This window comes from Cupressus sempervirens, chromosome 8 (assembly GCF_028749045.1).
Source record: "Cupressus sempervirens isolate cs-2001-9-10 chromosome 8, ASM2874904v1, whole genome shotgun sequence".
NCBI classification, from domain to species: Eukaryota; Viridiplantae; Streptophyta; class Pinopsida; order Cupressales; family Cupressaceae; genus Cupressus; species Cupressus sempervirens.
Window position 1 is genome coordinate 531,625,373 of NC_143125.1, and position 19,824 is coordinate 531,645,196.

The following is a 19,824-nucleotide window of genomic DNA, read 5'->3' on the forward strand; positions in this document are numbered from 1 at the left end:
GGTTTGTACCAAGATATAGCAGATAAAGAGAAGGCATAGATCTAAGTTCAATTTGTCATTGTTCAGGCTTGTTAATAATCTGCAACAAATAGTTAAAGCATTTGTATAGAGGCAAAGATCTTGATAGACTAGGTCAAACTGCATGTCCAGAAATAATGGTCATTATATTACCTGCTGACAGCAAATCGTTCAAGTGTAAAATCCACACAATTCATATCTATGATATTTATGAGTCAGTTAGACCTTCAGGTATACAAAAGAGGAAGTGGTCAAATATGAAGCTAGAATGCATGACATGGCACAAACAGAGTTACCATACAAAATATGTAGCAAAAGAAAAGTGGGCAAGATAAAGATATTGCAATATGATCTTTGAGTATATATGGAAGAGTCACTAGTAACGTTTGCAAGTTGGAGACAAGGAGTTAAGAAATTTCAACACCAATCAAAGAGAACAAGCACGAGATGAGGAGCAGAGGATTTTTTGAAAACTGAGGCCCTCAAATATGTAGTCGCTAATATAGAGCTGAGAATTTTTGTTGACCCATTGCAACTAAAGAATAGGGAGATTCCGTCAATGATATGTGACTATCCAGGCTAAAAGCATATTCACGCAATCCTCTTTCCAATTACTAATTAAATTTCAAAGGCAAATAATTATATACAATTTGCTCTTGCAAAGGGCCTGATTGGTGGAGGAGCCGTCAGAATCTGAACTAATAAGTTTTGAGCATGGAGTCGATAGAACATCCCCAGCGTTAGAGGCTTCTGCTCCAATATGGTTTTCTGGAAGAGAAGATTGAGGTGTCAGAAATTAAGAATATGAAGAAAAGAATGAAGAACAAACATCTTGTGAATGGAAAGGAATATACGAATAATCTCCAGATTTCCCCAAACAGTTTTGTGTCTCTCTTCAAGGCCTTTGCGTAACTTACACCCATGCTTGAACTAGTCGGGAATATGAATACTGAAGTATATTTGATCATTTGAACAAGACAAATAGGCGATTTCATTATTTTGACTTCAAATTATTTTGACAAAGTTGTTTAAATAGTTTTTATTTAGTTATTTGTTCGGAAGAGGCGCAGTGCTTGAGAAAGCAACCGATACCCCTTCAAATCTATAAATATAGATGCAAAAAAAAAATTATAACAATTCATATTCATATAAATTTTTTACATACTTAAGTTATATATATGCTCTATGATATATTGTATTCTTTTATTGGTGGAGAATGAAGTTTTGAACTAAGCTCGTGGATTGTGGGTTATTGAATAAATTCTTATGTGATTCTGGAGTTAAATTATATCAGATGGATCATCTGTAAAGAGTGTCTCCAGTGCAATTTTATTTCTGCCATGATCAGTAAGATATTTATTTTATTTTATTTGCATGAACCTTTAGAGTTAAGATATTATATGAATGCTGAAGTATATTTGATCATTTGAACAAGACAAATAGGCGATTTCATTATTTAGACTTCAAATTATTTTGACAAAATTGTTTAAATAGTTTTTATTTAGTTATTTGTTAGGAAGAGGCGCAGTGCTTGAGAAAACAACCAATACTCCTTCAAATCTATATATATAGATGCAAAAAAACAATTAAAACAATTCATATTCATATCAAATTTTTACATATTCAAGTTATATATATGCTCTATGATATATTGTATTCTTTTATTGGTGGAGAAATGAAGTTTTGAACTAAGCTCATGGATTATGGGTTATTGAATAAATTCTTATGCGATTCTGGAGTTAAATTATATCGGATGGATCATCTGTAAAGAGTGTCTCCAGTGCAATTTTATTACGGGCATGATCAGTAAGATATTTATTTTATTTTATTTGCATGAAGCTTTAGAGTTAAGATATTATATAGTTTCATCCTTTATAATTATTATTTTAATTTTATAAATAATTTATATGATAGATACATGGACAGGGTTGATTATAGCATTTTAAAATCGAAAATTGTAGATATTGAGAAATATTGTAATTGTTTACGAATCTATGTTTGGTTTGTCTCCGAGCCATAGGAGTTAAAATACATTCGAGACTGTTTTAAAATTGCATCCATATATTTGATCTGTGACATCTTGATTATTAAATTGTTTATAATTGATATGCGTAGAATTCTATTAAGTTGCACGTTTTAAGTTTATAATATTGACTCTATCGCCCTTTGGCATTGGTCTTTATATTTTTAATAATTCATAATCCATATGCTGGCAATAATTTCATTTCTTTCCTTTGAGGAATTAATATATTCATTTGTTGCATTATTCTATACTTATTCTTATTTTGAAAACATTCATATTTTCATTTATTGTTATAAATAATTCATAAATTGCAAGTTTAAAGTTTTCTATAATTCTTTCCATTTGGGAAACTTTCAATACATTCACATTTTGTTATAAGTGTCTTGGATCTAAGTGTTTTGTCCAGGATTAGGTGCACCCACCTTGGCCTTGCAGAGCTAGAAGTGCAAGGGATTTGGATTGCATTGATCAGTTCTTTCAAGTTGGCCATTATCGGTTGGATATCCTAGCATCGAGCGGGCAAGGCTCATTGGATTCCAATCTGCGGTTTTGGGAACCAACACATATAGTGTCCAAGTGGGTGCGAGGCGAACTGTCACATTTGTGTAACTCCATCGGGTAGACCAATTGTCTAACTACCCATTTTCTCAACAACATCTACCATGGCATTTCATGCTTGTAGATCTCCATATTGGCAAGCTATGATGGATGGAGTTGCAGCTGCAAGGCTTGGGTTTAAGGCCCCATCTTATGATATGATGAGGGTTGGTATGCTCGATGATGCAATAAAAAATGTTTAACATGTTGTTGACAAGTAGTGGTTAGAGTGGGCTAGTAAAGGGTGCACCATTATGTGAAATGGATGGACAGAAAGGAGGAATTGATCCTTCATCAATGTTCTCGTTTGTTTTGATAGAGACACTATATTTCTGAAATCTATGGATGCATCACATGTAATGAAAATTGTATCTGCATTGTACAAGATGTATGATTTAGTAGTCATAGATGTGGAGCCAGAGAATGTGTTTCAATTTACTATAGACAATGTTGCTGTTGTGAAATGTTTGACAGACAAATACCCCTCACCCCATGTGCGACACATTGCCTTGATCTAATCTAGTGGGCATTGGAAAAATTGCATGGGTGAAGAAGGCATTTCAAAAGGCTCACACAACTACCAAATTTATCTACAATCAGACTAAAGTTTTGAGTTTGATGAGCCAACTCACAAGTGGCAAGGAGCTGTTTTGACTGTGGTGACAAGGTTTGCAACACACTTCCTTGCACAACGGACTCTAGCTCAACAAAAAATGAACTTGAGATGCATGTTCAATTTAGCTGAGTGGATGAATTAGACTTCTCAAATTGAACAAATCGTATGATCCTGGCAGAGTACATGTATACTCCCTAGTTTTGGGAGCAAGTGGTAGAATCCTTAGAGCCTGTTGTAAAAGTGTTGAGACTAGTGGATGGGGATAAATCCACAATGGGATATTTGTATGAGGCCATGGATAGGGCCAGGGAGGTGATGAAGGTTAGGTTTGAAAATGACAAGACAAGCTATCAACCATTATGGGACACAATTGACAAGAGATGGGATAGATAGATGCACTCTCCTCTCTATTCTGCAGGATTCTTTTTGAATCCCTCATTGTTCTACAACACAAAGTTCACAAATATTGATGCTTAGATCACACAAGGCTTACTCATGTGCATGGAATTTTTTTTCCAAAACACACAAATTGAAAGCTGCTATGTCAGAGCTGCAAATGTATAAAAAGGGAAAGGGTTTTCTCTCTTATAGGGCTGTCAAGGAAGGAAAAACGTCCTTCCAACCAGGCAATCTCTTATGTATGGATTTTTTTGGTTAACGTGATCAACAAATTTGTTAATATTTGAAGATATTCTTACATGGTATCATCTCCCTATAATCTATTTTTCAGCTAAATGGTGTGAATGTTTTGGTCACAAATGCAAAACTCTCTGGTGGATGGCAATACACATTTTTACCCAGCCATGCAACTCATCTGCTTGTGAGCATAATTGGAGTGTTTTTTAACACATGCATTCCAAGAAACACAATTGTCTAACACAAAAATGGATGAATCGTGTTTGTCCGCTACAACCTAAAACAGAAGTTGAAGAAAGCTCAAGGTAGGAGTTTTATTATCTTGCATTCAATTGAAGATGTTTTCATTGTGTTGTGAATTTCTAGGAAAAGACTAATTTCTGCGTGGACAATAACATGTAGTATTGAGGATGACTCCCCGATTGATCTTGACGAGATGGATCTACAATCTGAGTGGATTGCTGCATCTAAAAGTGATGATGATGTTTTTGATTATGCTGCTGCTGCTGATGATTTTGTTGAGCCTGAAGATCTTAAACCTTAGAAGTGGCAAACTTTTCTGTAAGTGTTGTTGAAAAACTTACGTTGGGGACTTTCCGAGGAGAAGCATTAGCAGAGCCTCTTGCCCCCTAACATGTCATTTGCCTACTTTTGAGTTTTTGGAACTTTGTACTTAGTTTATAGGTAATTTTGTACAAAATCACAAACTATATTATAATTGACATTTGAATATTATAATAATTGACATATAATAATTCTTTCTTGTTTAGAAAGTTTCTTAATGGTTCTTTAATGTAATAATTGTCACTACTTATCTTATTAGAAGTGGTCAGTAGAAGTAGAGTTAGTTGTAATCTTTGGTATAAATTAGCTGCTGGAGTCCTCTTCATGTTAGCTAGATAGTAGAAGAGATATAAATCATTATGAAGTTGATGTAATGAGTTTTCAGCAATATAGTTTTTTGGTTTCTAGTTATCATATTTAATCCATTTCAGTTTTATTGAATAAAGAAGTGATGTTTGTTCTGAGTCAATAGCTTGTTAAGTTGTTTGGATTCACTCATCAAAAGGGGCGCACTTGGCGAGTGAACCATTGCATTTTCCTGATTTTGTAGTTGCTGCTCAAATCCTTGTTTGTTCCTGCAGCCACATGGAAACAATTCCTGTGTCTGTTCCAGCAACCAAGGTAGGCATAGTAGTCCATGCTGGAAAATATGCACTTATTTAGTTTACATGTTCAGTTATGCTTTGGTAAAGAGGACTTAGATTCCATTTCAGTACTTACTTTCCTGCAATTTCATTTCCAAGTAATATTAGCATGACTCCAATAGATGCTTAGTGCATATACTGTGCAAAGCCATTTCAAGCTTGTGTCCTTGGGTTGACAAGTTAAACGAACCTTGCCATAGATAGATAGATGCTCATTAAGATGTCCAATCTTTGACTATGTGAACTATACCTAGTTATTAGTCTATTTGGAAAGGCTAACACTACCTTTGACACGAAAGCATAGCCTATGATGGGAGGTATCTTGATGCAATTAGATCTAAATCACCTCTAATGACTACAATAAATGAGCTTTCGAGGCCACACTACTTCATGAGCTTTTTGATTCTGCAAAGGACAAAATTTGAAGCTACTAACTCTTGTTGTGATTTCTCCAAATTTCACTCCCTGTGAATGCAATATCTCATCTTTCTTATGCTTCTCGATCCATCCTCTTGTAGCTTAAGGATAACATCCTCCAAGTGATACTTGAAACTCTTGAGCAACAAAGCCTTGAATTGAAATTGGGCCAGTCCTCCTGAAGATTAGAGAGTAGACAATCTTCCTTGACAACTCCGACTTTGACCAAGAAATCCTCCAGCATCATCTTCGAGTATTTTGCTAAGACTATGACAGGTGACAAATGAAGATGAACTTGTTCGCAAGTCTCTACATCCATATGATAATGCTTAGTTTATATGGCTCAGTCTTAATTCCACAACAGATCTATTCTGTATACTCCAATAGCCTTAAGCTGGACAAGCATCATCTTTAAGAGATACAATACTTAAGCGACACTGTCCATGGAGAATACACAAAATCCTTATAAGGATCACTGGTCGAGTTAAGAGTATGGATAAGGGTCTCCAAGTCAACTTAACCATGGGAAATATACCGAATTTTTTTATGGGTTCTATTTGTACTAACAATATCTATTGCTGTTTCAATGAAGACAGATTTGAGTCGGGTATAAATTCATAGAGGTGAATTATCATTCACATTAAAGAGAATGGTAGCATCCATCATCTTTCAAGATGAAATTTTTTGTTTCAATATCTCTTCACATGCTTAATTTCCTAAGCTTTCATACCCTTGCCTTAATTGTTGGTTAATAGTTGGTTTTATAATCTATGTGGTCATAAACCAAAGACACGTTAATACTACTGTGCCTATGTCTTATCAAACCCGCCTCTTTGAATGGCTCACGAAGTTTCTCCAGCTTATACTCGTGAACACATGGCAACAACCATCAACAGTGTTGATGCAAATTGATGCATTTGGTGCCGGATAGTCTCTAGTTAGCACATTGAACTTTCATAGACCTTAAAGGCCAGGATTCTTCTGGGTGCGCTGTTTCTACTCTTTGATAGTCATCTCTAAAGAATTTTAAGAGAAAAAACAATAAACTCTGCACATAACCCAATTCTCAACTAACGGAGCATGCAAATTATCCAGGCAAGAGCTGCTGCTAGTGAATTAATTATCCTGATCTCAGTTCAACTGACACTTTAACTCATATAGCTGTGTCAAAACTTGGAACTCTTGCCAATATGGAGTTCATGCAGCGACAGAAAGTCGTTCACAAGAATAAGCATTCCTAGCTCAAGTGATGGTGGTAGTGTTTTATATTCATTGATTCTTTGAAGCCTTTGAATGACCCAGTAAGTTTTCAAAGAAGAAACTGATCCCAATTTGTATAGCCTCTTCCTCTTGAGAGACGTCTCAATGCAATCCTTAAAATAGGCAAGCCCCTCTCTCCAATTTGAAAACAATCATCCCAGTGTCAAGCCTAGCTACCAAAAGATTCAATTCTCCTTACTGCCCAAAACAGTGACATCGCTGTGCTCAGAACAAATGAATTGTCGACTTGGATCTAAGACCCAATACTTTTCATGAAAAGTATAGGCCCTTCTGTTATTGAAATGAATGGACTAATGTGCCCACAGATGGATGATGAAGTCATTATCATTACTTATAGTAGTTTGACATTTTCTAAGTTCTCAAATCATGACAAGAAATAACAAATATTTTCCAGAGATTTTGATTAAATTTCTCTGATATTCTGCTTGATAATATCGATAGCCTTTATGAAGAATGATATATCACACTGTTTTCAACTATGGTTAACATCACAAGGGCTGATATCTTTCCACATATGGATGTAGCCATTGTGGTCAATCATCACAATAACATGACGTAACTTGTAAATGTTAAAAATTATTCTTCCCTAGCTAAGAGGGAATGTTGATTTTATTATAGCTATCCCTGGAATTCATAGGCCGCCATAGATATCACAAAGGTGTGATTATATTTCTATTATTGCAAGATAATATATTATATTATATAATAATATTTAATATGATAATATAATTATTATATTTTATTAATAATATAATAAATGGGGCACATGTACAGAGTGGTAAACCTTGGTGAAAAATCACCTCTTACATATATAATGAGATGTGTGATCTCATTCAACATATATAGACAATATTGAATAATAATATGCAGATCAAATATACCAGTGTGTTCGGGGGAGACAATTGTTGTTCGTTTGTGGCTGGGATGACAATGAGATTGCCCACAGTTAATCAAGCATTGCAAATTCAACAAATAAACAAGATAAATAATTATCGTAATTATAATAATTATTTATCTTTTTTTAAAATAATTTTATTATCAATATATTAATTTTATATTATCAATAATTATAATCACACAACCTTTATGTTATCAATGCCGGTCGGAAGGAATCTGATCATAGCTACAGTGGTATCTCCTGAGGCTTATTTTGATTTATCTTGAAAGCTCGGGGTTATTTGGAAATGCATCCCTTAGCTGTCCCACAATATTAATGTTTGAGTTTTGATAATTTGTGTGATTTTGAATCTCATGTGAACTCTCAATTCAAATTATTTAACCCAAATGCTATATGCGAAGGTTCTGTAATGTATATAAGCATGCTTTATCCATGTTTTCATATGAATATTTAGATTTTCTTAACAAATTTGTAATTTTCCCTAGTTTATTATATAGCTCTCTTATGCTGTCCCCCCAATTGCCTAAAATGGCAACATCAAATCCTCTCTGGAAAACCTATTTCCCCATCTCCACATACTGAAAGTCAAGGTAACATAGCATAGTTATAAAAATTTTACCTGAGAACGGACTATAGTTGTAGGCTATAAATGGACTTCTTCACCCTAGAAATCAAGTCTTTTCTATAACTATAAAATGTTGTAGTTGTGACATATTTCTTCTTCAATATCATATATGGAAACTATCTTCACATCTATTTGTTTTACTTCAATATTAAATGCAATAGTAATAGCTAAAGTAAATCTTATTTAATTTAACACACACATACACACACACACACACACATATATTTATGTATAAAGTGACATAAGTATTTAATATATAGCAAAAGGAAAGGAGTTGCAAAGATATGACTTATGAGGGCTGTGTGAGGCTGCAACATTGAACCCTTAAAGGCTCATGATTCTACAATATGTAGGGCCCACATTTTGCTTGCCTTTGGAGCATGTGTATTTGGGGGAGGGCGGGGTGGGGTAGGGGATTTATTCTTCTTCTTTTATTTTTTAATTTTGGTTCTCTTATAGATACAGTTGCATGGAAATGCATGGAGGTCTAGGTAAACCCCATGCTTTGTTTTTCAAAGATCTCTTTTATATTGGTGAACCCTCCTCATTTGGGCATGATAATGTTCTTCAAGTCTTGATGCTTGCAATCAGAGATGCTAGATTATATCAATAGTTAGAAATCCAACATAGAATAAATGGGTGTTTGGAGAAAGGGGTGGATCAACCAATCATGAATCCAAAATTGATTGTAGACAATGTGCTCTATCTTTCTAAGCATGCTTTGATTGGCAAATCTCATGTTTTGATTTGCAAGTCGGGGGTAAGGATTTCTATTCCTTTCTTGGAAGCTTGAAACTATAGAATTTGGTAACTTGAAGGAGATATGCAAACTATCTTAGTTGCAAGGGGATATTATTTGTCGTTTTTGCACTAATTGTAGATTGTAAAAGATATTTGAAGGGGTTCCATTTTTCTACAATTAAGCTTATGCCCTTCCATGTGGGATATGATTCAATGGAGGATCTTCTTGCAAAAATCATAGTTTGGGTTTGCCTCCTTTGACTTTTCATGGAGTTTTCTAGACTTCTTGCAATTGCTAGCAATTGTTCTTGGGCCAATCTCACTATATGTTGGACAAAGAGGTAAGAGACTATGCCCAACTTTCTATTGAAACTAACTGGAATAATCTACCTCTTGATTCCTTAGAGATTATATTGGGTAACATAAAATGAATCCACCAAATAGATTATGAAGCCATTCTAGTTAGATGTTGTGCTTGTCATATTTACTGGCATTCATGGAGGAACTATTATAAAAGGAATCAAGTGTTTCGAGCTCCTCTGTAAGGTTTTGGAAGTTAAACTAAAGCAAGAGTGAAAGACTTGATGAACTAGACTCAAGTGGGTTTATTCTTGTGAAATCTCAAAATAAGAGGAAGAATGTGAATTGCTAGAGGAATGACACCTCACAAGAAAATTCAATAACATGTGTGATGTCCTTGAGAAGAAATAAGAACCTAAATCTAATTGCTTGAAAATATTTATGTTGGAGAAGACACAAATATTTTTGACTATGGTAACTTATACATCCTTTCAGAAGTCAATGCTACTATAGCATGCAAAGTTTCTCTAAAGAAGGTGATTCCCATATGAAGGGACATGTTTGGAGTTTGAAAGATATTGATTTGAATTCTAGATTAGTTTCAACTTCTCATTCGGCTTCTTTGAAAAACCACTTGGATAGTGTCATGTTAGATGTTTCTCAACCCTCAAGAGCTAAGGAGGATGGAAAGAAAAATGCTCTCCTTCCCAAAAGCCAAAATTTCCTAAAAAGTGGGATGAGAAATGGTTTCTAAGTGGGTGAAGGAGTCAAGAGAAGTGAAGATGATATGAGGATCTCTTGTGGAGTATGGTGGCATTCAAACATTAGATGCATGTACTCCCCAAACCGATTGTGATTTCTTGGAGTGTTTCCTTAACATAAGGTTGTTTGAGACCTAGCAAGGGACCATAAACCTGATATTAATTTTTTCCAATAAACTTAACACTTTTTGGAGTAAATGTTTTCTTTTTCTAGTGAGATTTGGATAGGTAGGTGTTGATGGGTGTTTTGCGACTGCACTAACAAAGAATAAAATACGAAGGCATCTTATCCTTTCTTGAAAAAATCCTCTTGTATGCTAAGACTCATATTATTTCTCTGTCGTTATTGTGCTTACCATTAGCCCTCTAGATCTTGGGTGGACCTTCAAAGCCAATTCATACATGTTAGTAGAACTTATTCAGTGCCATTGAATAGTTTTTGAGAGATTTTAGTGTATTGTTTTGGTGGATTTTAGGGTTCATGCTTTGTGGCTTTCTATTGTAGGTCAAAATTTGAGCTTGTTTGTGCAAATCTAATCTTCAAGCTCAAGGTTTTGTTTTGATCAGATTGAACTCTTGAGGGCAAGTCTTTAGGCATTTGAATTTTGGAGTTGCAATAGCAATTTTTTCGTAAAAAATAATGACTTTTTGCAGTTTGTTTTGGGGCATCATGCTTTTCTCCAATAATTGGAGGGTTTACTGATTTTTCCTCAAAACTGAGGCAATTGTTCTTGGTGTGTGTGTCTGGCTATACTGATGGACAACCCTGTTATCCAACATCAGGTTGGATGTTTTGCGATGATTTCTAGTCCGAATTTTGCAGATTCTACGAGAGTTAGTGGTAGACTCATCTCAGTGGCAGGCTTGTCTCTTATTGCAAAGCATTCTAAATAAGAGGGCAGCCTTATTTATTTTTTCTAGATGGATTTTGGCTATTCTTGGTCATCAACATTCTGTAAATCTAGGGAGGGTATGAATAGTGGCAGAATGTTCTGAAGAATTTATGACCACAAGAAATGTACAATCTTTTGTAGGGTAGTTAGATGATGGACATTAAGGAAGGGTATTTGAAAATTGTATTGTTTCTTTAGTGGTCATCTTAGCTAGTCTTCAGTTTATTAGGTAGTTTCTATTTTCATCTTTAGTTCACGACTGTTTCTGTTATAAACGCTATCTTTGTAAATCTTCATAGCAAGCTTTAATCTCCTCTGTTTAATTCAATATTGATTTATCATAACAAATGAAATATCAGCAAACAAAATTCTTCTTAATAAGTTAATACCAGCAGCATTCGTACTTCTCACATGTTATTGTTCACTTATTTTTCTCTTTAATTTAACACTCCTGTTAAGTTTATATGGTAAATCCTAAAGCTCTTGTGCTGCAATAAAATTTAAGCCCATCTGAAATTGTTTCTTATAGGCCAATTTACCTTTTTATCCGAATTCTGCGTTATAGGTTTAGATAAAATACAGTCTCACATGTTTAATGCTATGTGAAGAAATTACATGATGTCATGATTCCCTCTACATTGATAGGAATGTTTTAAACTATGGGTTAATAGTCACTGTTTTTGAATTACATCTGCCAGTTTAATGATGACAAAATGTGCCCTTTGGTTAATAATTATTTTCTCATCCTGCTGTGATTTTTTGCAAAATGTCAAGATGGTTTTTTTAAAGTTTTACTTTCATGTTCTAGAAAATGTTGTATGAAAATATGTATTTATACTAATCAATTTCAAATAATTCTATGAACTGGAGGACAGAACAGGTTGGGCATCCCATTCTGATGACTGAGTGCCTCTGTAATCCAAATCAGTCACGCAGTAAAATGGCAGAGCTTCTTTTTGAGACCTATGACATCCCTTCAATAGGTAATTTACTATTTCTATGTTTGAGTAAACACTTATGAAATAAGAACTGTCCAATTAATACACTGGTAGAGTTCCTAAGTAGCGATTTTATGGTGTTGGTAGTGATGGATTTTCTATTTGATTTATGTGTATTTTGAGCATCTGTGTTGCAAGCATGATGGTTTCATTTTTAAAACGATATGAATGTAATAATTAGCCAATTCTTTTGCATAATAAGTATCCGTTGAAGGAATTTTTGTCCCTTCTTATGTATTAAAATGGCCATGTTGCAGCTTTTGGAATTGATGCTGCCTTCAGCTACAACTACAACCAGCAACTAGGAAACTGTGATGACGACGGTCTGGTTGTATATGCAGGCCATAATACAAGTCATGCTATTCCAGTAAGTTTTTATCACTGACCAAAGAATTTTGGATTAGAGCAGAGAAAGTTGCTACTGAAAATGTACAGTTGATAAATTGGATACTCAATATCATTCTAAAAGCTTGAAAGGAATTCAAAGCAAAATGGTAGAACATGAGATGGATGCTGAATGATAAAACAAAATCTTTCTATTGTTCATTACTGTTGTAGTTGGTGGTAAGTCTTGAACAATCATTAAGAACTGGACAAAAGAGAATTGTTAACAAGTGGAGCAAGGAAATATCTGTTTCCGAAAAGTTGGGAACATATGTGCCAGATGTCATTAAATGTCTAGGTAAGGCAGAAGTATTTATGATGTTGGGAATATATATATACACCATTTTCTCTTCATTACCTATGTACTTTGTGGTTCCTTCATGTTGGTTAGTTTTTTAATGCTGTAGTTTAACTGGCATGTATGAGAAACATCTTCTGCAATTCAATTGTGGATTCATGGCATTATTATGATGACCACAGCTCTCATGCCATGATATGTAAACTTCATCAATACATGTGAGACAGTTGTACTTTATGGCTTTGGCAAGTTGCTTTGTTTAACAACAGTTTAGTTTAACTGGCATGTATGAGAAAGATATTCTGCAATTCAATTGAGGATTCATGGCATAATTAAGGTGAACACACCTCTCATGCCATGATTTGCTAGCATCATCAATACAAGTAACATAAGCATGAAAGTAAAAGTAAAAGTAAATGGTGGGATTGAAGTAAATCCGTGTAAATTGGGGGCCTTATGCATGTCAAGCTGCTGAGATTTGTCATGTCCCCTTTCTAATGACATAATTTTAACAGAAAATTTGCCTATCATTGACTCTCGTAGGCAAATGATTGTGGAAAGAGGGTCATTTTATTTCCAGATGATTACATTTTTGCTCTCGGAGAATAATAATTCAGTAAGTGGGGCCTACTTGTTCCATTATTAAATTAAGGTTGTACTTTAACTTTATAAAGTTATTTATTTAATAAAGTTTAATAATAAAAGTACATCATAAAGGATAATTCCGGAAAACTTCCAGTAACTTCTCAGCGATTGAATAAATAGAGGACATAAGGCACTCTTTTGGACAGGGTGGTTTTGTGAATTCGATTTCTATTCCATTTGGAGCGATTTGTAGCCATTTGGTCTGCAAATTCTCAGATTATCTTTGGGAACGATAACTCCCATTGATAAGCAATTTTGAGGGTGTGGAATATCACCCGAATTATTGCACTTTGGAGGTAGCATTCAGCTATTTCGAGTTGGGCGAAATTTGTGGCCTAGGGCCAACATCCAAAGGATTTAATTGTAAGGAGTTGGATTGCATATCTTGTGAAAATTTACTGCAGTGCGGGAAGGATTTCTTGATCTAGAAACTGACGAGCTGAGCAAGGCATATTTTAAGAATTCGCCATTAACAGGAATGCATCATTTTTCAGTTCGAAATTCAGAGTAGAGACAGCAAATTGTGTTTGGGTTCTTGAGTGCTGTTTTCCGTCGGATTGGGCGCTCCATCTGTGTGCAATTTCGAACAAAGCCGCACATAATTATTTCCATATCGCAGGGCCGCGGTCAAATTTGAGGGAAAGAAGATCGGCAGAAATCGCTCCTTGCAAGGGATTATAGTCGAGTTTTGGGCTAGTCAGGATATTCATGCCACGCGACCTCAAGACTCACGATGATATAATAAGCTAGGCGGCAACTTCGACCACAATCGGGATTAATTTCGGCGGATGTTCGAAGGGTTTCCTTGCGGGTCTGATAGCGGGTTACACACCAGTTTTGACTCCACGGCAGGAACTAGATATCGTTGATTCATACCTATCGACTCCTTTGGCACTCATCATTGTCCAGGTTCCAAGCGGTTTATTTCCTGTTTTGTTAATGAAACAATAAGATTATGTTGGTGAAGAAAATGTGCAAACTACATCATTTGCTGTGATTTAATGATCTTTCCATGTATAGCAGAATTAGATGTTAATACCAATATCACCAAATCGCTCATTTAGTTGCAACAAAATTTCCTAGTTTCATATCAGATTTAATTCAGGTCATTTCAGTGGTTTGTTTGCAAATTGTTTGACGAAATGTCTAACCCTTGAAAATTTAAGTTTTGGGCATTAAAAGAAGCAATAACCTGTTGGGGTTATTTCAAGATTTATCACAAATCTATATTGGTCTTTATCAATTCCTATAGCTCCAAGTTCCAAGTATATATTAAACAAAAGCTCAAGAGCTTTCCTTCTTTAAACCTCTGAGATTATGCATTCAGGATTTAATGTAGGGATGTAGAATAATTACGTGTTGCTGAGAAATCACCAATTTAATGAGCTCAGAAAGAGACTCAAAACTTCTTTACAGGTAGTCAAAGCATGTGCATTGTGATTTTTCTAAAATAAATTCTGCCCAATTCTTTTAGTTTTAATTATTAGGATTTGTAAAACTAGAAGTGTAATGGGTTGTGTGGTATGACATTTTCATACTTTATAAAATCTAGTATATTGAATGGTCAAGATGAAAAAAATAGCAGAGAAAGTATTGGGTGGATTACCTTTGTTAACATTCTTATTTTCCCTTTATTTTGTGTCTCTTCCAGAAACAATGCTTCGTATTGGTAAGTTGTTGTTTCAGGTATGGGTGCACGTACATGAACTGGAACCCAGTACAGTGCTACAAGAATTTATTTGCCTTAGGCATGGGTATGGGAATATATATGTATGCATTCATGTATGTATATTTGTATATATATGTATGTATGGATACACATATACACATGTACACATTATATATACGAAAAAATGATAAACTCACGTATCAAAATGTTATTATACAATGAAAATACTAATTACAATCAATATTTAATATTCATATTCTTATTCATTTGAAGAATTGAGGTCAACGTTTGGTTCAATCTCATTTAAACTACAGTCAATTAGATCACCACTCCCACGAGCTGTGTGTAATGCAAAAGTTGCCTCATTGATAGATCATAGAAACCTCGGCAAGCTGTGCAATTGTAGCATCTAAATCAGCATACTTATGGTTTAGACCCTGATTCTTTGTCAGACCCTCATTGTATTCAGATTTCTTATTTGACAAGAGAGGAACATTGTGAAATATTCCAGATTTACTTATTTGAAAGAGTGATATAAATGCTCCAGAAATTGTTGAGTTTTCAAATGAGCATGGCATAAATTAATAACAGATAAAGCAAGAAACACAAGGACACCAGAGATATCCTGGGAAAACCTCCTACTCATTGGGAAAACCTAGACACACCCAAGACATATCCATTATTGATAATCATAATATACAATACAATCCTTCCCAAGTTAAGTCAGATGAATGACTTCTTCACAGAGGCTGTTATCACAGAACAGACATTGTCAGAATATGAACTTATCGTATTTGATCCCAGATAACATATACAGGACTTATCATATGATGATTACACACAGAAAATTATATGCCTGAATAATCTTAACCCAAACTATCGCTGTCCTATGAATGGCATCACTGCAGGATGATCACCTTTAACTTGTTTCAATTACCCAGCATCTCCCAATCATGAAGATGTGCGGGTATACCTCAACATTTAGTACCTGATCAAGATATCTGAAATATTGAATCACACAATGAGCTATAGGCCTCCTAAAAGAATGAATTACCAATAGTAAAATGTGGGAATACCAATTGTATATTAAACCTGTGATGGTTGAGCTCCAAATGTCATTACAAATGTTGGTGATGGTTACCACAAAGTGCTGTATTACCTTCAAAATATTCAATGCCTCAATTAAGATGACTACTACAGGGAAGAGATAATCACAGTGGCATATCAGCTGTCAGAAATAATATGGCTATAGTTGTGCCATAATCATGAAGCCATAAACAATTATAATATAGGTGACATTACAAAGAATTTGCCACAAACTCAACAGTTACAAAAAATTGAGGCCATTCAGTTGCTGACAGTAAATGCTCCTTGCAATCTTCAATCTCAATACTCTGCAATAGCCTTGATGATAACAAAACCATGCTACAAAAAATGTCACCCGCAATAAGCCATCATTGAGAACTCAAAACAGTCCGATCAAAGATAAATCTATGTGTCACTTAGAAGAAATATAGAAAACGTCATCACAAGTATGGATGATATTTCATGCAGCTACCAAAACATTATCACTTCTGTTTACAGTACAGGGTAAACGGATGTTTATTGCATTAAGATATTAGAATGTAACATAGAACAAGATACTTTATTGTTATAAACAGATATGCAACTCCAATTCCAATGATGATTCGTAATTCCATCCGGACGATGTACATATACTTCCTGAAGGGGTGACTGAACTGTCACGCAACCTTTCAGACAGTAATACTAATCCTGTCAGCTACAGTATAGTTTTACCGACAACAACTCCCTCTTGGCAAGAGAGATATCATTCATACATCATAGATTGCCTCACCTAACAAGCACAATGATGCTGCAACCAAAAGTGTCAATAACAAAAATCATATCACAGATTTTCTCAACATAATATTGTCATCTCAACATGACATTCCCCATGGCTATTCCCAAAAGACGAAAGAACATAAAACTATGTCCTGGAGTCTTGCACATGACTACTCCCAAAGGGTGGATCCACCATAGCTATTCCCAGAGGATGGAATACGCACGTTAGCCTTAAACTTCTCTCCTAGAGAAGAATGCATTAACAAGGGATTGCACCTCGAACTTCTACCTCATGAAGAATAACTCATTAAGAAGGGATTGCATCTCCAACTTCTCCCTCACATAGAAGAACTCATTAAGAAGGGATTGCACCTTGAACTTCTCCCTTATAGAGAAGAACTCATTAACAAAAGATTACACCTCGAACTTTCCCTCACATAGAACTCATTAACAAGGGATTGCACCTCAAACTTACCCCTCACAGCGAATAACTCATTAACAAGGGATTGCACCTCGAACTTCTTCCTCATGGAGAAGAAATCAATAAAGCACATAAAAGACAATCTGAATACAGAAACTTCCTCTCAGCTGAGACACCCTCTCAAGAGGGACAGCATACTCAAGCTTAGATTATCAAAATAAAAGAGCTGATTCCAAGTTTGAGCAAACGAGGAGCTTTAGCTATCATAATGTTGCACAAGCTTGTTGATACTCAGCAAAAAGATTTGACACTCGACAATCGAGCTCCCTCTGAATATGATTTCTGCAGTTGAATAGTCTTTTTTTGAATATTAGTTCTTCCTCTTTGATGAAAATATCAGAATGACAAATTGTAGAGGCTCTTCTCTTTAAAGATGATAAGTCACACCAATTCAGTCCCATGGCTGCAAGCAGTGTTCCCATGTTCATTTATATAGCGTGCATGACTTTGCTAGTAATCTCTCATTGATCCAATTGCTTCTTGATCCATTCTGAAAGCATTTTAGAGAGGTTAATAACAGTTCATAGAAGCAAACTATCTTGAAGATAACCACATGAACAAATGCTAAAACATACATGATTCAAAATACTGAATATCATTAACTTCATAGAATTCATGATAGCTAATGACAGGTATGATCCTAATACTTATCTCGTTATTGCCTAGATTTCCTCACAATACACCAATAGATTTTTTTGCCATCACACAGTTATGGTGCAGGAAGAGAATGAAAAAATTCAATCACCAATGCATCCTCAAAGACCCTTCAACTACATGTTCTCATAAGAATCCATTATTTCTTGCAATTCTTGAATTCCAATTCTCATTCTTGATCTTTACTAGACAAGCTTTGATACCATGTTGAGTTTTCAAACCAGAATAGCATAAATAAATAAAGGATAAACAAAGAAACACAAGGACACTGGAGATACCCTGGGAAAACCCTCCTATTTGAGGGAAAAACCCAGCCACACCCTACATACATCCTTTATTGATAATTGTAATATACAATACAATGCTTCCCCAGCTAAGTCAAATGAGTGACTTCTTCAGAGAGGTTGTTATCACATAACAGACATTGTCAGAATATGAACTTTTCTTATTTAATCCCAGACAACATATACAAGACTTATCATATGATGATTACACCCTGAAAATTGTATGGCTGAATAATCTAATGTTCTAAACAGAACCATCACTATCCGTGAACAGAATCACCACAGGATGATCACCTCTAACTTGTTTCAATTACCCAGCATTTCCCAATCAAAAAGATGCATGAGCATAACTCCTTAGCATTTAATCCCTGATCAAGATAACTGAAATACTGAATCAGACAGTAAGCTGCAGGTGACCTTGAGTATAAACATCTGGCTTTCGGCCTAAAGGAATGAATAATCTATAATAAAACATGGGAATACCAATTGTATATCAACCGTGCGATGCTTGACCTCCAAATGTCATTACAAATATCAGTGACAATTGCCACAAAGTATTGTATTACCTTCAAAATATTTGATGCCTCAATTAAGATGACCATCACAGGGAGAAGACATCACAGTGACATATGAGCTGTCATAAATAATACAGCTACAAGTGTGCCATAATCACGCAGCCGTAAACTGTTTTTTTTTGTCAGATTTAATAAGAATATTAAAATTCTAAACTAATAATCACAATACACCAATGTACCTTGGGAAAACCATCAACTTTGAAGGTGAAAACCCTAGCAAGAATTTCTGAATATGATAATAAAGAATGTTAAGGTCTGATTACAGTTTGTCAAGATCAATCTTGATCTGCCAGATGTATCTCCAATACATATTAATGTCTGTAATCTAGTATGTTCTTTGTAATAAATGCATATATCCTCGATGATATATATCTCCAGTTATTCACTATAATTATATATCTTGTGATATATAATTCTGTCTTCCTCAATGCTTATCTATCTATCTATAGCATGCTTCCTTATATTAATTGTGACCTCAAGTAGTCTGTGATCTCAGTAATTGTATGTATTCAATGATCTTACATACTCAACAGTCTTCAAATAAATAAATAAATAAAAAAATAAAAAAATAAAAATAAATAAATAAATAAATATATATATATCTGCGACCTTTTTATTGTCTGCAATGTGTCTTTGAACCGCAGAATGAAATGCCTAATTATCTTGACCAATAGTTTTGAAAAACAACATCCTCATAGTCTTATACTTGCACGATGAATGGATGTGATGTGATCCATTCTCTTTCAAACTCGTACTTCTTTTTCCTTTCAATTATAATTGTTAGAGTCTTCATTTATCATGATCACTCTTTTATTGTTTTATCTCAGATTAACAACTGAATATTATTGTTAATAGCTCATTAATTTGTTTATGATAATACATATTCAGTCTCTATTTCATAATAGTCCTCTTGACGCTATTTTTTCAATACTCCATCTTAGCTAGGGAGGAATCTTTCATGACATTGGAGTCCTGTATCA

The 19,824-nt window shown here is 34.7% G+C and overlaps 1 protein-coding gene across 1 annotated transcript in view; it reads left to right on the forward strand.

The window, feature by feature from the left end:
- ARP5 (actin-related protein 5) overlaps positions 1-19,824 on the forward strand; it is a 234,318-nt gene that overhangs the window by 131,619 nt on the left and 82,875 nt on the right. Inside the window, exons 5-6 of the mRNA XM_089798325.1 lie at positions 11,890-11,997; positions 12,270-12,379. Coding sequence (XP_089654451.1) covers positions 11,890-11,997; positions 12,270-12,379 — 218 coding nt within the window. The remainder of the gene's footprint in view (positions 1-11,889; positions 11,998-12,269; positions 12,380-19,824) is intronic.